At 41.0% G+C, this 26,944-nt stretch overlaps 1 protein-coding gene across 1 annotated transcript; it reads right to left on the minus strand.

Moving 5' to 3' along the window:
- Positions 1-1,198: 1,198 nt before the first annotated feature.
- Positions 1,199-26,424, minus strand: LOC126298613 (protein starmaker-like). Its single transcript, XM_049990019.1, has 4 exons — positions 25,899-26,424; positions 12,010-12,462; positions 1,965-2,109; positions 1,199-1,620 (listed from the first exon to the last, which is right to left on the minus strand). Exons 2-4 carry the CDS (start codon positions 12,452-12,454, stop codon positions 1,536-1,538), a joined length of 675 nt encoding a protein of 224 aa, XP_049845976.1. The 5' UTR covers positions 12,455-12,462; positions 25,899-26,424; the 3' UTR covers positions 1,199-1,535.
- Positions 26,425-26,944: the final 520 nt, after the last annotated feature.

Here is a 26,944-nt window from a genome sequence, read left to right on the forward strand (position 1 = left end):
GCACATCCGTCTGCCAGAAATGGTGATGCAGCAAACACCAATTTGTGTTTCTCCACAGTGCCAGGGGCTACCGTCGCAGGCCAGGCATGTGTATCTGCAGTCCCTTGTGCTCCGCACCCGTCTTCCACCTAACTCCACTGTGGTCCTCTGCCTTTTGTCCTTCACGAGTTATCAGCCAATGAGCTTTTCCCACAAAACGAGGCAGTTATAGGGTTACTTCTGATAAACCCGACTGCCAATGATTGTTTCACCTGCTTCAGCAGCAAACACGTCTTGTTGGCATGCGTAACTTAACAGTGGCACCGCTTTCTCTTGGGAGTCAGTGTTACGCCTACGTCGCCATCGGGTCAGCCACGCCATTTTCTCCCTGGGCAATGTCCTGCAATGGCTCACAAAAGCTCTACCATCCGTGACATACTTGCAAACTTTCACAGGCTCGCAGCCCGAGTAGTGCTGTGCCAGTGTGCAAGCGAGAGACTAACCTTTTTGTGGCTTGCCCCCAGCACATACGACACTCCAAATGCTGCCTGTCCCTCTGCCTTTTGTGGCAGGCCATCGACCATAAGACTTACAGCCAGCTTCAGAGCAGACAAATTATTCTCAGCCAGAAAATTAACTTTTAAAAATCTGCTGCATAATGTATCACAGTTAAAGCCTTATTAAAATGCGTTATTACCCTTCCATAAGGACTTACTGATAACGGCATAAAATAAATAGCTGAAATGAAGTCTGGAGTGAAATGGAAGCTGTCAAAGAACCAGCATCCTTCAGCCATCTGCTGGGCTAGGTGAATAATGTTAATTACAAATAATATTTTTTATTAAGATGGTCGAGACATGTCTCACCAGTACTGAAAGTCCAAAAACAGATTCTTATTTGGACAGTAAAGGTCAATGTGTGTTACGTGGTACGAACACACGGGATGATGGGACACCCATTTGTTGAAAACAACTCATTTAAATTATCCATGCACGACTGTAGCTGTAGCTTAATCTGAACTGTGTAGGGCATTGAGCAGTTTAGCCTACTGCACAGCTTTACCAATTTTATTCTGCTAAGACAAAATTAGGATACAGACGCATCCACATGTTAACTTCATGATAATGTCATGTTGCCTGTTATTTAAATGAAATCTATGTGGCATTGGTACATTTACACTTAGTTACAATATTTCTAGATTAAACATAAGGAAACCTTATTTATGAAAGTAAAATTAGGTGTGAAAGTAATTTAATTCAAAAACAAAGCATTTACATAGTTCATTTAGAAAGCTTAACTCATGGAAGGGGGTATAAATGAACTAAACTACATCAGAAAACTTGCTGGACATTACTTCCAATTTACATTTCTAAAAGCATGCAGGGTTAAATTTCGTTGTAGATATTAAAATTTTATAATTAATATACACAGTGCAAGACAAATTTAAAACACGAATAAACTTTAGATCACATTGATACAAGAAAACATACATGAAGTTTCAGCTGTAAAATTTAGAAATTGCAGCGAAGCTTTAAATTTTGTTTCACATGTTTCAGTCATATCTTCTTTGGCTTCAATGGGCTGTTTTCAGGAGTCCAGTCCTGTTCGCTGCAGCAGTCTGAACATGAGCACGTAGTGTCACTGTCAGAGACAAATAGACAAATTCAGTAGACCCACCACTAACAGAATGTTAGTTTTGCATAAAAATGGGAAAATTTGTCATTCATGCAGTATGTAAGAACTGTGTAGCACAAAATGGAGAAACTATTTATGATTTTGTAAATTCTTTAGTCTCTGCATCGTATCACTATGATTAAATTAAGATGATAAACCACAGCGACTAGATACAATAGGCACATTCTGCTGAAGGAATAAAAAACATTTAAATGTATCGAAATAAGCTACTGCTAAGAACGTTAGCATAGAACTTTCATATACTGCTTAATTATCTCGTTCATGAAGTGCTTTGGTCCAAATAAATTTACCTTTCATCAGTACCACTGTCGTAGTCACTGCAAGTGCTGCAGCTATCAGAATGACTTTCGCTGTCACTGCAACAGTCACAGTCGCTGTCGCTGTCGGACCAACTGTCCTCTGAACAAGTTGAACAGCTATCACTGTGCGAAGAACCTAAAATATATCAACAGTAAAATTTGAGTTAAGAACTATTTACTGTGTTTTCCTGTGCGCTATTCTGGGAATATTTTACAGTTTTCAATACTTCTCCAAGCTAACTGCAAAAGGAACACCCAATTTCTTGAAATTCAAAAAATTCACAATACCGCTTTCTATGTTAAAGTAATGAAGATAATGTACAAATTTAAATGTGCTGCTGTAAATGAAGCGCATTAGTGTTCTGAGAGATGGTTTTAGTTTACGCGAGTTGTGCAGTACATATTCCTCCTACAGATTTCTTCTTATATTTGGTATCGGTATCTGCGAGGACGGTGGGCAGATCTCCAGCGAGACCAAGGACTGCCCTATGATCAGTATACAGGACACATAGCCACAATATGCTGAACTGAAAGTGGCACGCCACAAACTTCACAGAAAGGTGGATCCTCCTCCTGGAGGAGGAAGCTGTGTGAAAGGGCTATACTCAGTCTGGTAAGCAAAACAACCTTCCAGCAGCGAGGCTGATACGAATTCCGCCTAACTTTTGTGGCCGGTTTGAGTGACCGCAGATGGTCAGACACCTGCAACCAGTCAGTCTCCCATTGACGCACGATGCATCTGTCAAAGTGAGAATGGCGTGAAACGGGATGCGACATTGATGGACAGCACAATCCCAACATGCTTCCTTGGCAGCTTGATCAGCCATCTCCTTGCCACGGCGTTGGAGCCGCTGCAAGCAGTCATGGTTGAGCTGAATCAGCGGGTACATTTGGTGAAGCGCTTGCAGTGCACTAAGAGTCGGACCAGACAAGGAAACTCGTACGGTGATGTCTGAACCCTCTCCAGTGCCATTAGAATGCCATATAAATCTGCATCATTTGTAAATTTTTCTGGAAGACGCACTTAAGAAACCATATCAGGGAAAACCACAGAACCTAGAGCATTCCCCTTCTGGGATCCATCTATAAATAACGATAAAACTCTGGTACATACTTAAAACAGACGAAAACAAAGTTGTATTAAGCATATCTGGAGTACCATTTTTCGGGTATTGCGTCAAGCTTAAAAGCACTTTGGGCCTCTGAAGATACCAAGGCGGCAGTGGATTTTCACGTCCGAGAAATCCAGATCCTTTATCCAAATGGCTGGATTGCTTGGGGCCGATTCCTGAATACTCGTTCGAAGGCAGGTTGGATCACTGAATTAAATGCCAACGACAGGGGTGACATTTTAAGCGCCTGTCGAGCCAAAAGTATACATCGCCGAATCCAGAGTGGTGGTTCACCAGCCTCTGAACACAGACTCTGAACTGGGCTGGTCCAAAAGGCTCCAGTCAATATCCGAATGCCCTCATGGCGAACAGCATTCAACATCCGGTGGTAGGAATGACGGGCCGATCCATAGATCACGTTACCATAGTCTAAGCATGATCGAACAAATGCTCTATAAAAATGTAGGAGGCGGGACCTGTCGGCTCCCCATGTTTTTCCGCCAAGGCTTTCCAAAATGTTCAACAATCTGAAGCCCTTTGTTCATATGTCTTTCAGGTGTGGGAGCCATGTTCATTGTAAGCTCTGGTTGGTTAAAACACACACACACACACACACACACACACACACACACACACACACACACACACACACCTCAGGTGAGAACCGAAAACCAGTTGTCTTGGCCCAGGTTTCCAACCTCCTAATGGTCAGTTGTAGTTGCCTCGTCGTCGTAAGATCAGAGGAAGAGTAGAATTTTTCAAAGTCATCCACAATCAGAGCATTTGTTAGGGCTGACTACAGAGGAATTGCCATTGATAGCGATGGCAAACGATGTAACACTGAGGACACTGCCCTGGGGCACCCCATTCTCCTGAAAATAGCAATCACATATGGCATTGCCAATGCGATAACGGAAATGCCTGTCCGCAAGAAAGGATTGGATCAGAAGCAGCAGGCGTCCACATAGTTCCCATTCATAAAGTTGGCGAAGGATGTACCTCCCAGTAGTGTCAAACTTTTTTCGAGGTCGAAAAACACAAACTAAATGGCTTCGGCGTAAAAAAAACACTTATCGCCGTCTCCAGTAGAATTAACCCTTTCGTGGTTGATGGGTCATATGTCCCACCAACTGAGCACCAGTTCAAGTGTCGGGATATATGTTTCCCAGCTCTGCACGGTGTTGCCATCTAGGGACCACTATACTGAACCCAAGAGAAAGTTTTGACTGCACTGAAAAGGCATTAGAGAAGTGGTGACCACTTTTGTTGAGTGGCGTGTATATATGGCCGCTGCAACGCCACTTATTTGTGTCTTTCAGTTTTCATCATTTCTCACTTTCCAGCTATGTCTGAAGTAAGTAATTCATCTTATTAACTTAATCATTTTTTAGTACAAATACATTGTGGAATGTAGTTCTCAGCAACTGTACTATCTTATAATCGAAATAAAATTAGTGGGACACGTGTCCCAGCAGACATTATTTGTCAAGATTAGCAAGACCATTGATTAATGGGTATTCACCCAGGAAAAAGAGGATAATGCCCACTTTCTTCCCAGCAAAGAAAGGAGTCTAGTGTGCCAGATGGCGTCCGGCTTGTGAACGTAGGCAAAGATGTACCGAAAGACAGTGGCACTAGGAAGCGATGCAGATACTGCAGCATAAACTCTGAAGAGAAGAGAACAAAAGTTGTTTGCACTGCTTGTGGTGTACCACTGTGCCACACAATGTTTTACCAAGTTTCATGGCATGTAAAGTTTTGTAAGTATTGATCATTTATCATGAAAACTGAAATGTAATGAATATTTTTTACACTGGCTCTACACAAAAGATGACATGCATGTATAATTTGTAGTTTTATTCTTTGCAAAATCCTGTTTATGGCTAAAAAATAAAATTACAAAATCAGTTAGCAGAAAACAAAGTTGTATTAAGCATATCTGACTACGACACTTCAGCTCTTACTGGGAGTGGAACTTTAAAATAAAATGTTTATTAATGTCAACAATATTGCTTGGGCAGTGAAACACGATTCACAGATATCTCATGTTTATCGCTCGTGTATCAAAAGGATTTCTACTGATCATCTTGCGTTGGTTCATGGGAAGTGTGTGTCTCACTTCCTGTTATGGAGAAATTAAATATTTTGGTGGTGAAAATATAATAATGGGACTGAAAAACTTATCACCTTAATATTTTAAAAATCTGTAAATGAATTTTATCCATGAAAGGGTTAAGTTGTCAAGAGCGGAACGGTAGCGCCTGAAACCACACTGGGAGCGGCTCAGGTAACCTCGGGATTAGAGCAGCCAGACGAGACGGCGGTTGAAAATGGGTTCAAGAGTCTTACCTATAGAACTAGGAAGGGCGATACTCCGGTAACTGTAAGGGGCGCTCCGGTCCTTACCTGGTTTCCAGAATGGAATTAAGATTGCCTCCTTCCAAGGCGTGGGGTACTGTCCATCAAATCAAATCTGAAACAAGAGGGGAGCAGACCTTTCACTTCAGGGCACAGATGAAGCATGGTATAATGGATCTCATCAGGTCCTGGAGCCGTGTCTTTGGCTGCAGATAAAGCTGATTCCAGTTCAACATGGAAAATGTAAGGTGTAGACTTCATTACGCTAGAAAAAATTGAGCTTCCTCATCTCTGAACAGCAGGAGCTTGTCTGGATGACTAAGTAACAGTAAAGTAGTTTTCAGCTAAAACGTGAGCCATCTATTCTGGCGTGTCCACCAAGAACCCATTATTTGACAAGGTTGTAAGGTCATGTGGACTACCCTTGCCTGAAATCCTTATTTCCAAACGTGCGCAGCGGAAGTGGACTGATTAATGGAAGTCCAATTCCCTCCAAGAAGCCCTCTTCCATTCCTTAATCACTCTCCTTGCACGTGCTCTCGCAGACCTGAAGACATTAAGGTTGTCTGTATGAGAACACCGTTTGAAGTTCTGACCCTGATTGTCAATCAAGTGGTCATTCTACCATGGTACAGGCCGTCGTCCGAGGTGGTTACGAGACCTGGGGATGGAATTGCGGCAACCCTTGGGATCTCTTGAGTGATATGGGCCACCGCCTCTAAAAATAGCCGATCGACTGTACTGTAACCAATTTGCCCTTTGTATCAAAAATGGTTGAAATGCTTCTGAGCACTATGGGACTTAACATCTGAGGTCATCAGTCCCCTAGACTTAGAACTACTTGAACCTAGCTAACCTAAGGACACCACACACATCCATGCCCGAGGCAGGATTCGAACCTGCAACCGTAGCCCTTTTGTATCATCCACGTGCGTGGTCTCCTGCTGGTCACTGTGAAACGTCCCCTTTGAAAAATTTATACACGACTGTGCTTAAACTGACAATATTTTTAGCGCAACGCAATCTGACTTCCAAAAATTCCTACGAAAGAATGGCCCTGACTAACATTAACCTATAACTTTCACAAATCACTTACCTCACAAAAAATCTTCGTTACTCGAACTACTGCAATACAGCGAGCACCACTACTGCCAGCTAAATAAAAGATTCTACCTACGGAAGGCACTAACTACTGATAGGTATAGTTAGCAAATGAAAGATTTTAATAGAGAACAAACAGTGTATTTACCTTAATAGTCAAAATATATTAGATAGTTCATGACATCCAGTCTTACAAATTACAAAACTCCGCCATCTCTCTACCCACGTCCACCACTGCTGGCGGCTCACCAACTGCGCAACGCTACGTGCTGTTAGCATCCAGCTGCCGCTGCCCAACACTACAATGGCAGACAACAATGCAAACCAGCCACAGACTGCACACGGCACAGCCAGTGATTTTTATACAGAGCGCTACGTGGCGGCGGCGTTACCAATAAAAAACTTAAACAGCTTACTTACAACTGTCCTAGGTAGCGGACGAATCCACACTGGGAAGTGGTCACTAGAATTTAAATCCGGATCCACTTCCCACTGAACTGAATCTGCAATAGCTGATAAACAAAACCAAAGATCGATAGCTGAAAAAGACCCTGCAGCTGTGGAAAAGTCATCCGACCCGCGTTCAGAAGGCACATCTCAAAATGGACGAGTCGCTCAATCAGCCGACCCCTGGAGCAAGTAGTAGCCGAGCCCCACAACACATTGTGGGCATGTAAGTCCCCAACATGAAGGAATTTGCACTGGAGTGCCTGAAAGAGGTCTCCAGTGCGTCCGCATCCAAAGTGTCATGGGGGCAGGTACAAAGAACACACTGATAGTAAATTGTGAGAAAACTTTCACAGCAATTGATTGGATGGTTGTGGCAAGACGGACAGCAGAGGAGCGGTATCTGTCAAGAAAAATAGCCACACCACCTTTAGCCCGACCTACATTAGTATCGTGTTTCCTGTATATGCGGTAGCCCCGTAATGTAGGTGTGTCTGCGACTTTAAATTTTGTTTCTTGTAAGCAGATGCAGAATGGTTTATCCTGGACCAACAGGTGCAATTCTTCCAAATGTGAGCGATCTCCATTAAAATTCCACTGCAACACAGAAGTCCCTATGGAAGCCATTGGTTAGCGATGGTGGTTCTTTCCTGTCTCCCTCTTAGACGGTGATTTACCGGGGAGATCAGGGGTAATGTTAGCCGGTTCCACGCTCTCTAGTTCTTCCGATTGGAAGTCCGTATCTTCAAGAGCATAGTCGCCATCAGAAAGGGAGAGCACTCTTAGATCCGAGGGCTTACCTACCCCTTTCTTGGACTTAGAACTACTTTTAAAAGAACGTTTTTCTTTACTGACAGGAGGAGGAGGCTGCCTGGGTTGCTGGGATGGCTGAGGTGGTAAGTCTCCTGCTGCTCCTGCTGACGGCTTCCGAGCGACATAAATTGGAAGCGTAGCGTTCCTCTTATGACCAGAGCTTACGGTTACAAGGCTGGTGGCGCGTACCAGTCCCCAGCTCAGAAACCCCGGGGTCGCCAAGCCTGTACTCAGCAAACGAATGCTGAGCCCCTGAGAGGTCATGGAAATGAAGCAGTTTATTTTACCTCATTAGGGAAAATTCATCAATTACCACATTCTGACACTTGACAGTTACCTTAAGGCGGCTGGCTACGACACTTCAGCTTTTACTGGCAATGGAACTTGGAAATAAAATGGGTATTAATGTCAACAATATTACTTGGGCAGTGAAACACGATGCACAGATATCTAATGTTTAGCGCTCGTGTATGAAAAGGATTTCTACTGACCATCTCATTCTATCTCTGAAAATACTGTTAATTAAAAACAGCCATAAATATTCCCAAATAATTATGACGTATGTTCTGTTTCCGAATTAAAGTAGCCGACCAAGTTGAGAATTTTAATTAACGTAATTATTCTGAGACATGCATGTGTAGTGAACTTTAGGACATGTAGGGCTTAACTGAGCCTCTGACGTTTAATTCTATCGAGTCCTATTATTGTAACTCCTTACAATTTTAAATTGGGAGCACAGCATCACCGGTAGTCCGAAGTAGTCGATAAAATAAAACTTCACAAGGAAAATGACTGTCAGACATGGGGCAAACGGCGTGTACAGGCACATAAACTTGTGCCAACAGAGGTCCACGAGTAAGACAGGCTGTGGCACTTCACAGCACGTAACTAGCTCTTTACGAGTGCCAGCAGCCGTCTCCAGCGGGGAGCGAATAACTATTTCAGATGAGTTTCATAATTTGACTGCCTGTTGTGCGCTATCTAAAGCTTGCATGCATTCGCAGTCAAGAGTGGGGAGTATTTATCATAATCCTAGGTGCGGACGCTTTCGCCTCTTTACTGCCTTTGTTGCGTTACAGCGGCAACATACCAACTAGACCTGTTATACATGACATTAGAAATAAAACATATACCGAGGTAACTGAAGTCGTGGGATACCTTCGAATATCTTTTCTGACCTTTTGCCCGATATTGTGCAGGAATTAGACGTGGCATGGGCTCAAGTCGTCGTAAGTACCCTCATAAATAGGGAGTCACGCTGCCTCTTTAGCCTGCCAGTGCAGGCTTTTATGCACGAGCCCACCCCTGTATCAAATCCAATAGGTATCCGATTGTATTTATGTCGGGCGATCTAGTTATCCAAATTATTCGCTCGACATCTCTAGACGTTCTTCAAACCAACCTGAACAAATGTAACCTGGTGACATGGCGCATAGTCATCTATGACAATTCCATCGTGTTTTGTGAACATTAAGTCCATTAATGGCTGCAAATATTCTCCAGGTATCCGAACGTAACAGTTTCCAGTCAATGATCAGTTCAGTTGAGCCAGAGAACGCAGTCCATTTCATGTAAACAGCCCACACCGTTATGGAGTCACCAACAGCTTGCACAGTGCTTTGACAACTTTAGTCAAAGGCTCCGTGTGCTCTGCGCCTGTAACCCTACCATCAGCTCTAACCAACTGCAGTCTGACTCGTCTGACCAGGTAATGGTTTTGTCACCAGCAGAGGAAAGGCTATGTAGGCGTTTTCCATGCTTTCAGAAACGTAACTTGCATCGGTCGTCTGCTGCCGTACTCCCTTAACGCCGAATTTCGCTGCACTGTCTTCACGGATAGGTTCGTCTTAGTTCCCGCATTGATTTCTCCAGTTCTTTCACGAACTGTTACTTGTCTGTTTGCACTGACAACTCTGTGCATAACGTCCCTCTAGGTCGTTAAATGGAGGCCATCAGCCAAGAGTTAATCCCTGCAATTTGGTGTTCTTGGCACGCTTTTAACATTGTTTATCTCTAAATATTTAATTCCCTACCTATTTCTGAAATAGAATTTCCTACGCCTCTAGTTCCAACCACCATTCCGCGTTTAAAGTCTTAATTCCCGTCGAGCGGCTATAATGACGTCTGAAAGTTTTTCATAATAATCACCTCAATACAAGTAAGAACTCCGCCAGCTCACTGCCCTTTTATATCTTGTGTACGCGATACTACCGCCATCTGTGTGCAAATCGCTGTCCCATGACTTGTCACATCAGTGCGACAAACTTACTGGATACTGACAGCGATCGCGAAATACGTAGTGATTTCACCAGCATCGTTAGCTGCGGTCCGAAGAACGTGCTATCGTCCCTGTGGAAGTAGCTGAAGGTGAAAGTGCCTGGTTGGCACTAATTGGACCAGAGTCCTGTTCTGTCATCTGCCCAATACTTTTTGTTGTCCCGTCGTGGTAGTTGCCGACGGCCTTTCTGTGGTAGCTTCTCAGCTTTTCCAGTGTCTTTAAGGGAACTAATTTCGCCAACAAAACAGAATTTTAAACACAGTTTAAGATACTTTAAGAGCATTAGTTATATAGGAGTAACAATAACATTACGTTAAGGAGTAAGTTGTTTTAGGTCAGACTTTTAGCAAAATTTTATCTTTTATGAAACTTATTTCAAATGGATTGGGCTTGTGCGTAAGGACAACACCCAGTCCCTGAGTGGAAAAATCTCCGAGTCAGCCGAGAACTGAACCCGGGCCCCTCCTCTATGTTAATCGATTAGTTAAGTTCTAACCTGAAATACCATAATTTGCGCGCCCCCCGTACTCCGCTACCCTATGCGTGTGATGCTACTTGCTTTCACCAAATCAAGCATCCCCGGAGAAACTAATGACAACCTCAGAACCAAGCGGCAGGCTCATTCGTGGTATGTGCCACTACTGCAGACGATTGCACCCAGTGAGCTTGGCTACTGCCGGCAGGGTCGCCGCCACGCACACGCTGGCATTCTTTCCTGCCTGCCTGCCTGCCGTTTCACTGAGGGGCTCGATTACCCACCTAACGTTTGAGCTCCTAGTTACTAGCATACCCGCCCTCTGCCCTTCTCCCGATTTGCTCGCAAATACTTCCTCTTTCCAACTAGGAATGTTCGTGACGCAACATTTACAGTCAGGATCAACACTTTCTGATGCAATAATATTACCACCTGTAACAATCCGAACAGCCTGTTAAATGATTCTGTACAGCCGTTACATGTATTGCGTAGAGGCATGTATCCAGGTGGTCGTAACACCCAAGAAATTATTTAGTGTAAGTTTTTATACATTTTGATGCTTTGTATCAGTTTCACGACTAATGGAGATTGAAGTAGGTTTAAGACAGTTTCGAGAAGGCAAGGTTATGTAGCCTTTACAAACTACATTGAACGGAGGACAGTTTTAAGCTGCTTCTTTTAGTGGCTGCCCATGAAATGGGGCCGAGGTCTGACCATTTAGATTCTAGCCAGGCAAAGCCACACATTCACAGGCTGAACACCAGCTTTCAACACTAAATCCTCACTATTCATTGGACCACAATCACAACTGCCGCACTAAAGGAAACTGGGTACGAAAAGGGAAACCAACATTACCTGATACATACATTACCATTGTCTGCAGACCTGCCTTAGTGGCTAGCGAAATATTGGCAATTTCGAGTGCAATTCTATAATAATGTGTACCTTATGATGTACAAATTTATTCTGTTGCTGCTGTTTATATGAAATATCTCAAATTTTCGGAAATATGCTTTTCAAAGGTTATGCTTTTGAATCGCAATTTCTGCTATGCTGAAGCTATGTGCTAAATATTAATATAAACAAACTGCTGTATTAGACGGTTTTATGCAATTACGTGAAGCGTTATATGTATGATTGTTATGAAAACAGTAAGCATCTGAGGCATGTCAAAATGGCGACAAGCTGTATTTGAGGGGTGGGTGGGGGAAGACAGTGAACGCCCCCACCCGGTCCCCGTCCCTAGACCAAACGAAGACCACATCTGGCGGTGAACATTGTCTTGTTCCTTCCCAGAGATACGCCAGATTTGAATTCCATTATACTACCTTTTCTCTTACAGACTAGCCAAATGTACAGGGTTTTTGTACACAGTGAAAATACGGTGCATGAAGCAGAGTTTTGTTATCTACAGTCTTCATTCTGCTGAAGTGCGTTACTTTAGTGCATTACCTCTGCGGCTCTTCGTGGCTCCCCGAGTCCGGCTCTTCCTGCCACAGGCGGCGGCCCGCCTGCCCTTTGCTGTCCTGCAGCACTGGGTGGATTTCTGCTTGAGCGCCTTGGTCTTGACCCGCCCTTTGTCTTTTCCCACTCGTGTCGCCGTCTTGCCTTCTACCTTGCCAGCGTGGCACACTGCTTTGGCCTTCACTCTGTCCACAGCTGCTACCTCTCTGGCTTCTTTCCTTTTTCTCCCTCTGACACCTTTCTTTTGAACTTTCCCACTGTCGTTTGTGCCAGAGACCTCTTTCTTATCTCTGCTGCGCTCTCGCCCCGACTTATTTCTCTTCTTTTGGTAGTGTTTCTTTGAGTCTGGTTGTTCGATTTTTTCTTTCTGTATATCCAGTGGCTGTGTTTCCACTCCTGCCATAGCTGTTTCAGGAAACTGGTTTTCCCACATAAGAGAATCTGCAACAAAATTTTAAGTCAACACACAATTCCTTATAAACACACTTCAATAATACCTAGAACACCAACAGAGGAAATGCTTACCCCATAGCACAGTAAAACAGGAGACATCCACAATGTCTGTTGCAGTCTCAGAAAGTTAATGTGGCTGAACAGACTGTTTGTACGGCTATTACTGTCTATTCATCCCTATCACACGACAAATTAGCTTTTAACGTGTCAGTCTTCAAACACTAGCAATTTTCAGAGCAGAATCACTTGTTGGCAGTGGCAAAAACATGACTGATTCAGTATATAATTTACTGAATCAGTTGATACATGTATCTGCTTTTGTCAGATCTTTGCATTTCCATTTCTGTATACAGCACTTGATATTAAAGTTGGTTACTTACTAATGAATCCATCTGAAACCCCGAATCTGTGTCCAGCAATGGACCAATACAAATAATTTGGATAAATATCTGATTTTGATACTGATGGCAATTTACTTTAACTGTAAATGACTCCCCACATTTTTGCTTCTCACGTAAACAAGCGTTTGTTGTATGTAGAGTACTTGGGCGCTTTTATTGTTAAATAGTATTAAAGATTTTTTCAAACACATGCCTTTATTTTGACGTCTGGGTCACTCACGGCATTTAGACAGCCTGAAGCGTTTGCCAAAAACATAAGTTGAACAAAGGACTGTCCACACAATGTGAGTAACTGGTAAATTAATGACATGATGACAAGTGATCATTAGATACTATATACTATCTCCCCTCTCCTTCGGCTACAACCAAATTAACGTGTAGATTTATTGCCAACGTCTGTTATCAGGCATAGCAGATGGAGGATCTATTGGCAGATTCATGGCAAAAAGATAGCGAAAATTTATTCTCCTCCAGTGTAGAGTATGAGCTGGGTATGTTTCAGCATAGTTTGGTTGCCGATAGATCTCCCCAGTCAAAGTCACCCCTCCACCACTTCTCTATCCCAATTCTGGTAATTGTAAACGAAAGGAAATCAAAAATTCTAGTCGTGGTACTGTCCCATTGGTTTGAGTATCAGCACAGCCTGCATGGTTAACAGATTTGTCAATGATGGCAAATTAATTTTTACTGCCTGTCACCTTTAGCTACACACTTTTACATCTTTTCACTAATTTATTACCCAATTACTGTAATGTCTGACCCAAAAATGGCGGGCAAGGTGTTTTCTCCCCAACAACCAGTCCAGAATAGTTGTTTCAATTTTCTATCTGGTAACTGGACTTTTTAATCCTTTTTGTACTCCGTTTATTATCCCTATTAGGCAGATAGGACTGACCTAGGCTCTCATAGCTGCAATTTATCATCTATTTAGCGTAATTTACTGACCATGATTTAAATTTGTGGGAAATTAAAGACAGTTATCTTGTCAAAACAATACTTTATTATTGTCATAATAGATATACACCCAGTGAGAAAACCGCTAGAATTCCATTACCACATTGCCTACACTCAAGCCATTTGTAACGTATCAAGGAAACGAACACCATAGGCATTTTCTTGTACAGTCATTCTGTACCACCCAACAGTACGAAGTAAGGTAATTAAGTCATCTTTATTATAATCACGGCAAACAGCGAATACATTTCCTATGTGCATGAAGGCATGCCAACTGGCCACAGCTGCCACAAATTGGCATATTAAGACATATTTGGCACACAAATCGGCACTGCACTGATTGTTGTAACTTCTGCTCTGCATCTGCCAGCCAGGGGAAATGAATCCCAGAGGCGCCAAGCACCCCTGCTAAACCTAACATCCTTTCGCAATGCTTAGGATGGAGGAAGTGGCCTTCACATTTCTGTGCAAAGATGATCTACACAAATGGGGAGCAGTGGATCTGCCCTTGACTCGTGGACACAATTTCGTCTCTCAACGGCACTTCCAAAATCAGACTACTAAGAACTTCTCACCCTATAACTCACCGATAAAATTGAAAATTTAGTTACTTCATCATATCAACGAGAGTATAATGCCAATCGGCAGCCCAGTATTAAACTATTGAAGATACCAGGAAGTTACAAAGCAGAATGAATAGTTTTCAGTCCAGGTTTAATTATGCGTTGCTTAGTGTTTCATGTTCTAATAACATTTTTTTTAAATACGACAAATAGGAAGCACACCACTCAGTGCGTATCATGTTGAGACCCCGAAAAATGTTCAAAGAATGGCAGCTCATTTGGTATTATTATGAAGTAGTGGAGAGCCACTGTATATGATGGGTGACCTGGGATGAATCTTTTTCCATGTAGACATGCATACCCACACTGGGTAATTTAGTGAACGAAGATACAACCTTCAGTACAATATGCAGACGAAATCGACAGCTGTCGTCATTAGTCAAAAACAAATGTTTTGTCTGTTCTATTAATATGCCCTGACAAATGTGTAAGACTGACGATCAATGCTGAAAAACTAATTGAACACGTCTTGAGTCATTTCTATTGTGAGTGTACTACATTTGAGACTCTCCCACAGAAGCTCTGCATGGCATCTAGTTTTCTTTTAAGTTATGTAATCCGTTTACTTTAGATATGCCAGATAGTAAGTATTAAGTATTTTTAATTTGTTGCCATTTCAAGTTGCTTATTTCCAACAGCATAATGTATCAGTAATTGACCTCTTCACGTATTCATGTACACTAGCTACACTTGCTTATGCTAGATGCCTACTGCCCGGACCTGTACCAACTGTTTATTCCCCATTTTCGCCTACAGTTTTTGTCATTCATCACAGAGAACCTTGAGACCGTCACTGGTAACAGTTTCCCCCAGCTTTAACAAGGTTTCCCAAGCTCTACTATGCATCACTGAAAGCCATATTTGTCGTGATGTTTAAACAGGAAACGAGCCCTATAATTGCACATTTCCCTTTCCCCTGCAAGTGTAATTTCTTCCGTTTTCTCCAAAAATCATTTCACGATAACCTATAAACTATGATTATACAGGAAGTCCACACCACCACCTCACAATCTGTAACGTGCAGAGTTAAACTTTTTATTCAATAGGTCTGGTTACTTCCAGTTATTTTGTGATTGTTACTGCTTCTAATCATTTGTCAAATAGTGGAGTTTTATGGCACTGAATGTTCGCCTATTTATGTGCAGTACTTCACATTCACATGCATCCCAGTCTAACTCCCTGTCCCCACATCAATCCTCTATATGTCGTCCTGCAATTAACTTTTCTGACCAAAGACATTGGTTAATTTGAGAGGATGTGTGGCAAGAATGACTGCCAGTAAGTCTCCACACGAGTTTCTAGACCTATTAATGTACCTCATCAGCACTATACGGTTCTTGGCAGTAGGTTGACAGCTATATTGCACCCTTGCCCAGTGAAACACGACGTACTGGGAAGTTTCAGTCAGTTTTGATGACTGTGATCCATATTCAGAAATCTAATTCTTTTTGTGCAATAAGCAACCTGCTTATAAATGAACATCTGTAAATACAGGGTAGAGTCCTGGGATAACAATCAGTAAAGCAATGTAAAACTATTTTGATGGCCCACTACTTGGGGAGAAATAGGTATTTTAATAGAATAAGAGGAATCAGAGCCAACACCAAAATATTTACTTTTTAATACCCATTTTATTTTTCCCATGTGCTATTAAAAAAATAGACTAATAAACTGAAGAGGCTCACTACAATTGTTCTGCTGTAACAGCAATATAATAGTAATTTTTACTGTATAGTTTATCTGCAACTGAGAATTCCATCAGAAATCTTAGAAGGAACTGTTATACGAATTTATTCTGACAAAATGCTTTGTTTTCAGTGTAGTTTCACCGAGTTCAACACAATTTACTGATTTTTCTTCTAATTTCTAAGATCTAAGACTTTAGAAAGGCCTGTTTTCTAACAAAGTTTTGGCTTGGACCTAAACTTAGCACATCATAAACAGGAACTCTAATAGCAAAGCATTAGAGTCAGTGTGCAGTAAACTGTACGTGTTTACTGTTGAGGAGCAGCCATTCCTGAACTCTAGCAGCGCTGCACTCTTGGGGATTGAGTGCTTAATGACTGCTGACTAATAGATCCGCAATATTTCTCTATTGGCACAGACCCAGTTTAGCGGTCGCGCAAGTTAATGAAGCTGTTTACATAATTTAAATGAAACGCTGAAACGAAACAACCTTCCAATCCCAGTATACCGTAAAACGATAGCCTACATCCATCCTACTACACACCAGTGGCTACTCTGTTTCTGAAGAAATGACATGAACATTTATGATTAGGTAACCATTGTACTGGTCTGATTTAAAAGAACACGAGTACTTCTGGAATGATATCTAACGCTTGACAAAAGCAAGTTTATTTACAAAGTGTTAGAAAATATCTCTACCACAAAGTAATCTGACTGTTGGGCAAAGTCTCACTGGACATTGCAGTGAATATAAAACGTGTGCTTTGTAGATTAGTATCAGAAGTCATGTCCTAGACTGTGTGACATTTAAAACACATACTGTGGAATCTCTTCCATAGGAACTATGGTACTTTAAGTAATTACTCCAATTTTATTATTTATGGAACATTGTCAAGATGTAATGGTACCTGCGCTTATAAAAGTATCATGCATTTGCCATTGCTATTTACTTTCCATGCAACACACACTAATGCAACTAAAATTAGCAAACTCATATGCTGCACAAATATGTTAAACTTATTTAAAAATTCTTAGTGATAATTAGCTGCAAGATGACATAAGTGGACTTCATTCCATAGTTCTGACATCTTAATAGTTTGTCACTATGAAGTTCTGTTTTAGACTTTTACAGAATGTCATGGAAATTTTTTAGTGTCTTATTAAACTATAGATATGATGTGTCATCTCTAGTTGCAAATTCGTTGTACTTCCTCTGTATACCACTTTTTCTAAATTAATAAATTAATATAGGAGAAATTTTAATGGATTCTGACATGTATAGGCAACGAGTTACTTATTTTACAGAGTGATAGTGTAGTAACGATCATATTTCCTGTACTACATTTCCCACTGCGACCTTTAGTCTTTACTAGGTATGTGGAATATTCAGGTTCTTCATCTGTGCTATTTCTACAGTCCAGATGATACAGAGGTGGGTAGTATAGTTCCTATCCAGATGTCTTATGCTTCCTCAAAGCTTATTGCTATTTGTTACATAGCATCTTTGGAATGGGGAGGGGTGGATGGGAGACTGGTGACTGACCTCAGCGGAGATCTGACAGTGCCAACAGCTGGGATGTACCCAGCCCCACTACTATGGTGACAACTTTCCACATTTCCCTTACACATTGACCCACAGGTAACTAGTTTCTAATGTTACACTGATCCACACCAGCATCCTCCCAGCTACTGTATGTTGCATGGCTGACTACTTCCCATTATATTTGCTTGTCAATTTATTAATTTAATGAAGATGTTTCTTGAGAAACTAAGGATATTGGGATTTGTTGATGGCCTTCACAGGTACACAGGATTTGATGTCATGATGACATCAAGGTCACTAGAGACAGCAGAAACAAGGAGTATTAATGAGTAAGGCACTGAGTCAAACCCCTTCGAAGGAATCATGCCTGCATCAACTTTGTGAAATCGTGGAAAACCTAAAGCTAGATGGCCATATGCTGATTTCAACATTTTCCTCCAAAATGTGAACCACTGCACTAACTTGCTCAGAATCTGAGAATGGTACCTCACATCAGAAACATAGCAGCTGTACACACTATAATAGACCACGTTAACACCACGTCCGCTGTTCCTTTACGGACATGCTTAAGTTTCACAAATTCCTCCAACAAAATTACGTTTTCTATCTATATTCCACGCAATTCACTTCGCATGTTTGACCCATTTTGGTTAAAGAAGCTTAGTATTACCCATTAGCGCCTGCAGAAATTTATCGTGGGGAGGTGGGAGCACATGCACCCAAGTGTTCCCTCTTGCCCCTTTTTTTCAGACATCTATAGAACTGTCCCCATTTGTTATTAAAACTTGACTGGGTACAATAAATATCACAAATTAATAATAACGATTCCTTTGTATACAGTAATGTAGTGTGAGGAGGGCTATGCGGGAGGCGCTCAATGAATTCGAAAGTAAAGTTCCATTTACTGACATGGCAGAAAATTCTAAGAAATTTTGGTCTTACGTCAAAGCGGTAGGTGAAGCAAAACAAAATGTCCAGCCACTCTGACCAAAATGGTACTGAAACAGAGGATGACTAAGAGCCGAAATACAAAATGTTTCACACAGGAAGACTGCACTGTAGTTCCTTCTCTAGATTGTCGCAAAGATGACAAAATGGTAGATATCGAAATAGACGACAGAGGAATACAAAAACTATTAAAATCGGTCAAAAGAAGAAAGGCCGCTGGACCTGATGGTGAACCAGTTCGATTTCACCCAGAGTACGTGAAGGAACTTTTCCCCCTTCTTGCAGCGATGTACCGGTCTAGATTAGATTAATACTAGTTCCATGGATCATGAATACGGTATTTCGTTATGATGTGGAACGAGTCAAATTTTCCAATACATGACATAAGTTAATTTAACAACATAATTCAGTTATAACAACTATTTTTATAGTTTGTTTTTTTCTTTTCTTTTTCTTAATTTATATCTAAAAATTCCTCTATGAGTAGGAGTTGTCATTCAGAAATTCTTTTAATTTTTTCTTAAATACTTGGTTATCTGCGAGACTTTTGATACTATTTGGTAAGTGACCAAAGACTTTAGTGGCAGTATAATTCACCCCTTTCTGTGCCAAAGTTTGATTTGATCTTTAATAGTGAATATCACCCTTTCTCATAGTATTGTAGTTATGCACACTGCTATTACTTTGAGTTTGGTTGTTAATAACAAATTTCGTAAGAGTAGACATACTGAGAAGCTACTGTGAATATACCTAGATTCTTAAATTCTGCAAGATGATCTTGGGTGGGCTCCCACTATTATTCTGATTACACACTGTTGTGCAATAAATACTTTATTCCTCAGTGATGAATTACCCCAAAATATGATGCCACATGCAAGCAATGAGTGAAAATAGGCGTAGTAAGCTAATTTACTAAGATGTTTATCACCAAAATTGGCAATGACCCTTATTTCATAAGTAGCTGAACTCAAACGATTCAGCAGATCAATGTCTTTTTTCCAATTTAATCTCTCATCAATGGACATCTAAAAATTTTGAATATTCTACCTTAGCTATGTGCTTCTCATTAAGGTCTATATTAATGGCGTCATACCATTTACTGTACAGAACTGTATGTACTGTCTCTTATCAAAATTCAGTGAGAGTCCGTTTACAAGGAACCACTTAGTAATTTTCTGAAAGACATTGACAATTTCATCAGTTAATTCTTGTTTGTCAGGTGTGATTACTATACTTGTACATCAGCAAAGAACTAACTTTGCCTCTTCATGAATATAGAATGGCAAGTCATTAATATATATTAATAAAGGACCCAAGACCAATCCTTTTGGAACTCCATTCTTGATAGTTCCCAGTTTGAGGAATGTCTGGATCTTTGCATATCTTAACTTTCTGCACTCTTCCAGTTATGTACGAATTGAACCATTTGTGCTCTGTCCCACTCAGCCACAATACTTGAGCTTATCTAGCAGAATTTCATGATTTACACAATCAAAAGCCTTTGAGAGATCACAAAAAATTCAAATGTGTGGTATTCGGTTATTCAGATCATTCAAAATATGATTGGTGGAAGCGTATAGGGCATTTTCTGTTGAAAAACCTTTCTGGAAACCAAACCGACATTTTGTTAGTACTTCATTTTTACAGATATGTGAAGCTACTCTTTAATACATTACTTACTCGAAAATTTTGGATAAAGCTGTTAGAAGGGAGATTGGACGGTAATTGTTGAATCTCCCTTCTAACAGCTTAATATCTAGAAGAGCGTAGCATTCCAAAGGATTGGAAAAGGGCGCAGATCATCCCATTTTCAAGAAGGGACGTCTAAAACAAACACGCAAAAACACACAAACACACACACACACACAAACACACACACAAGCAAAAACACACACACACACACAAGCAAAAACACACACACAAACACAAGCAAAAACACACACACAAACACAAGCAAAAACACACACACAAACACACACACAAACACAAACACACACACAAACACACACACACACACAAACACACACACAAACACAAACACACACACAAACACAAACACACACACAAACACAAACACACACACACACACAAACACAAACACACACACACACACACGCAAAAACACACAAACACAAACAAAAACACACACACACACAAACAAACAAACACACACACACACAAACAAACAAACACACACACACACACACAAACAAACACACACACACACACACAAACAAACACACACACACACACACAAACAAACACACACACACACACACAAACAAACACACACACACACAAACAAACACACACACACACAAACAAACACACACACACACAAACAAACACACACACACACACAAACAAACACACACACACACACAAACAAACACACACACACACACAAACAAACACACACACACACAAACACACACACACACACACAAACACACACACACACACACAAACACACACACACACACACAAACACACACACACACACACAAACACACACACACACACAAACACACACACACACACAAACACACACACACACACAAACACACACACACACACAAACACACACACACAAACAAACACACAAACAAACACACACAAACAAACACACACAAACAAACACACACACAAACAAACACACACACACAAACAAACACACACAAACAAACACACACACACAAACAAACACACACACACAAACAAACACACACACACAAACAAACACACACACACAAACAAACACACACACACAAACAAACACACACACACAAACAAACACACACACACAAACAAACACACACACACAAACAAACACACACACACACAAACAAACACACACACACACAAACAAACACACACACACAAACAAACACACACACAAACAAACACACACACAAACAAACACACACACAAACAAACACACACACAAACAAACACACACACAAACAAACAAACACACACAAACAAACACACACACAAACAAACACACACACAAACAAACAAACACACACACAAACAAACAAACACACACACAAACAAACACACACACAAACAAACACACACACAAACAAACACACACACAAACAAACACACACACAAACAAACACACACACAAACAAACAAACACACACACAAACAAACAAACACACACACAAACAAACAAACACACACACAAACAAACAAACACACACACAAACAAACAAACACACACACAAACAAACAAACACACACACAAACAAACAAACACACACACAAACAAACAAACACACACACAAACAAACACACACACAAACAAACACACACACAAACAAACACACACACAAACAAACACACACACAAACAAACACACACACAAACAAACACACACACAAACAAACACACACACAAACAAACACACACACAAACAAACACACACACAAACAAACACACACACAAACAAACACACACACAAACAACACACACAAACAAACACACACACAAACAAACACACACACAAACAAACACACACACAAACAAACACACACACAAACAAACACACACACAAACAAACACACACACAAACAAACACACACACAAACAAACACACACACAAACAAACACACACACAAACAAACACACACACAAACAAACACACACACAAACAAACACACACACAAACAAACACACACACACACACACACACACACACCGTTGTGCGATTGGATTGAGTTCCTAGATAACAGAACGCAGCATGTCATTCTCAATGGAGAAAAGTCTTCCGAAGTAAGAGTGATTTCAGGTGTGCTGCAGGGGAGTGTCGTAGGACCGTTGCTATTCATAATATAAATGACCTTGTGGATAACATCGGAAGTTTACTAAGGCTTTTTGCGGATGATGCTGTGGTATATCGAGAGGTTGCAACAATGGAACATTGTACTGAAATGCAGAGGGATCTGCAACGAATTGAGGATGGCGCAGGGAGTGGCAATTGAATCAATGTAGACAAGTGTAATGTGCTGCGAATACATAGAAAGATAGATCCCTTATTTAGCTACAATATAGACCAGCAACTGGCAGCAGTTAATTCCATAAATTATCTGGGAGTACGCATTAGGAGTGATTTAAAATGGAGTGATCATATAAAGTTGATCGTCGGTAAAGCAGATACCAGACAGATTCATTGGAAGAATCCTAAGGAAATGCAATCCGAAAACAAAGGAAGTAGGTTACAGTACGCTTGTTCGCCCACTGCTTGAATACTGCTCAGCAGTGTGGGATCCCTACCAGATAGGGTTGATAGAAGCGATAGAGAAGATCCAACGGAGAGCAGCGCGCTTCGTTACAGGATCATTTAGTAATCGCGAAAGCATTACGAAGATGATCGATAAACTCCAGTGGAAGGCTTTGCAGGAGAGACGCTCAGTAGCTTGGTAAGGACTTTTGTTGAAGTTTCGAGAACATACCTTCACCGAGGAGTCAAGCAGCATATTGCTCCCTCCTACGTATATCTCGCGAAGAGATCATGAGGATAATATGAGAGAGATTAGAGCCCACACAGAGGCATACCGACAATTCTTTCCACGAACAATACGACACTAATAGAAAGGACAACCGAGAGAGGTACTCTAAGTTCCCTCCGCCACACACCGTCAGGTGGCTTGCGGAGTATTGACATAGATCTTTAATCTATCCACAGTTGAAAATGTTTGCTATTCAGACCCCTACTCCGTTCCTCATATTCTCCCGATCGTCTAATGAATGTATAATCTCCGACTGCGTCCACAACTAAGACATCTATAAAAAACAATGACCTGCATTTCACACTAGCGTGTTCTCATCTTTGCCTTCATTACTATGTATGTTTAATGTTAGCACATTCTCTTGACTAGTAGTCACCAAGCCATCAACCGATTCTCTGGGGATAGAACTTAAATTTTCGCGTTCTTCGCTTTAGTGGACCTCTCTAAACTGCTAAAAACTTTTGAAGAGTCACGATTTAGCAATCACTGCATATAAAGTAGGTGTATGATACAACACGTCATACGATTAGTGACTATCATCACGGCAACTTCGTCAACACTACGCAACGCCACTGGTGACTGAATCTCCCATATTTGCTATTAACGCCTTCGCACATTAAATCTTACCAATATCAGACCACAGTGGCAAAATGAAGGTTTTAGTGAGGAAATAAATACATTTATACAATTCAGAATGTATAAATAGATTCTCTTGCCACTCGTTGCCTTCACAAACAAAAATGTTTCATATTGAACCTTACCTATCCTGCAGGATACAATACAAATCAGTGCCACCACAACTATCATTTGAAAGTTAGCTATGGTGATTTCACTAAAAATTAGACTAGCAATATCGCTAAATTCATGGAACATTTATAGTATCTGAAGAGTCAGTTCAAATTGTCCATGGACAAACTGCACGGTCTGAACAGCATTTCATACCGTTGACCAAACATCCTTGTTTACAAAGCAGTTTTCGTAGCAATGGCGAGATCAGACAGACAAGGCTCAGAGTAAAGGTGTCAATGGGATAGACCTTTTATGTTAAATGAGTGACAGTTTTTGCTTCTAACTCTGCTCAGGCCTTTGCTGCTAATTCTGAATTTCTATATGTCAGATGCGAATATTCTCTGTAAGTAATTTCTCCCACAGATTTAGACGTACTAGTTAAATCATTCAGAAGCCTAAGCTAGCGATTATCAGTCACTAACAACGGGTAATGTGCGAGAAATTCTTAACCCGTCGTAAGTTGTGCAGAATGTAAAATAAGATTAAATAATTGAAAATGCATTGTAAGAGCATGAAGACTGCAAACGCCGAGGTGATTGTCAACAAATCCGACGCAGCTGTTACGTAGCTCTGAGAAAGTTTCCATGAAGCACTGGCAATACTCAGGGTCGGCAAGTATTTTGGATCAATTAGGAGTAGTTTTCGACGTAAGTAGAGGGACGCGTCATTCCACTGTTCTTACAGCCGATTACAATGAAAAATATGAATTTTCTAAGCTTGTGACTTAGTGGATACTTTAAAAACCGAATGCGGTAGTACTCCCATTAAGATTTTTCTACCGTACGGAGGCTACAGTTTCATACTCCGTCCGTCCACCACGATTTAAATTTTCGTGGTTTTCCTATACCATTTCACGATAATGCTGCGACAATTTTATCAACAGAGCGAAGACCACCTGCCCTAGCCTCAAACATCTACATATGTTTACTGCATTTTCCTTTTGCTGAGATAACAAATCCTAGTTAATGGTATAAATAATCCCTGGATTAATATTAATAAACAGCCAATTTTTCCAACTACCTATTCCTTCTTTGTATATAAATGTCTAGAAAGTAAGCTAGGCACTGCTGATCGTTGACTAAAGCACAGTAAACAAGTCACAGCCTGGCAGCTAAGCTGCTAAATTTGAAAGCGGTAGGATCTATCAAGCAGTCATTGCAGAATTTCGCGCTGTATACCCGTCGTCTCTTATCCCCCCCCCCCCTCCTTTAATAAAGAAAACCACACACGAAAGACAGCAATTTATTTGTACGTAATATTACGCGATCACTGCACGACGTAAGCCCAGCCAGAAAGTTATTTAACAAAACTATGAAATGCATGAAGTTCAGTGAAAGAATTAACTTTCTTTCAACATGTTTAGTAACTGTTAAAATGTGAAAACTGGAACCGTCTCATTTGTCTAAAGTAATATGAGGAAAGCCGTGGAAATTCTTATTAAGCTGACTGGATCTGTGGAACAAGATAAAGGAGACACCAGATGTACAGTTTTTCCATCTAATAAAAATCATCCGAGTTACTGTAAAACAACCGAGCAGGGCAGATTACGTTACCGGCATTTTCTGATGGGTTCGTTATATATACACCTACATTGATTTACGTTTAACAGTTTTCTTTCCAGTACAGACAGATGTGCTTTCTAAAAGTTTCGTTGCCCTTCTTACTCTTAAAAATTAGAAAAATTGTGGTATACCCACACTACCACTCACGGCAATACGGACCACCTCGGGCACCAAACCGTTAGTATGCCAGATCTCTACCTACGCTAGCTGCGTATGTTATATAACGCGCGTAATAGATTTTTTTTGCCCATGACTTACGCAATTTGAATACATGCAGAATCCCAGAACATCACACTCACTGAAGCAACTACAAAAATCCGTAGCAAAACGAGCTGCAATCTTATTTAATATTACGTTCACAAAACGGAACGGGTGGTCATTCACTCAAAAATAATACTCACCTAACAGGGCAGCGATGAGAAATGGACACACGCTTACTGACGAACGCAGAAGACAGACTATACTGTTTTTCCTTCAGGGATGTCAGAAACCTTAGTGGTGGCGCCACTAGTGTAGCGTCACACGACCTCTGTTCGACAATTGCATCACGATCAACGTTTTTAAACTTTGTTTCTGACAAAACACTTGTAACTCAGCTATTTACATGCTGTGATATATCTTTTGCCCTTTTATGTTATGGAATGGGATGATGAATGGAGATATCTGTGTCAATGAATAGAAAATTTGGCAAACGAATTAAGTACACACAAATATTACACACAGATGAGAATATTTCAGAGTTTTCGAGCACAAATAAGCATTTCAAGGCATGTAGCTACGGACTAACTGGATCTCTCCTCTCTCTCAGAAATACACAACAAGGCTAAACTTGGACCAAATATTTTAATCGTTTAGATCAGCTGGAACAAAAACACCCGAACAATTTGGTTTAACTACGCAATTGCTGGCAGAAATGTAACAATTAGTAACAGCTGATGACAAAAGATGAACGGCACGACAACATGGGTAGCTGTGGTATGTTCTTATATGGGAAAGCGTGATGTGACTAATTGCCTTCTTAATGGCGAGTCAGCGTTTATAAAGGCAACTAGACGGGCAGCGATTCAAAATTTAGTTTCTCGCTTCCACTTTTTGGATCCAGCCGTAGCACCGATCATCAAAGTTGGCCATCGCTAAGACGATACTGCCTATTGTCCATAAATACAGGTTCCGACAAAATGAACATGACATACTGTCGACAGTCGACTCATACGATTTAAGAAAACTTATGGTGAAGGAGGGGCAGCACATTTCGGGGATGGATCTTATGCTTTGTTCAGCCATAACGCTAAGCGTGGTTTTGCCAAATCACGTCAGGCAAATGCCATGGTGGTTCCATCAACAAGGCTAGCGCCCATCATCTGAACTGCCCTCTCCTCATTCACTGTCTCCATATATGACATATTTTACATGTGTTGTTGTTGTTGTTGTTGTTGTTGTTGTGGTC

Source organism: Schistocerca gregaria, chromosome X (assembly GCF_023897955.1).
Source record: "Schistocerca gregaria isolate iqSchGreg1 chromosome X, iqSchGreg1.2, whole genome shotgun sequence".
Classification (NCBI taxonomy): Eukaryota; Metazoa; Arthropoda; class Insecta; order Orthoptera; family Acrididae; genus Schistocerca; species Schistocerca gregaria.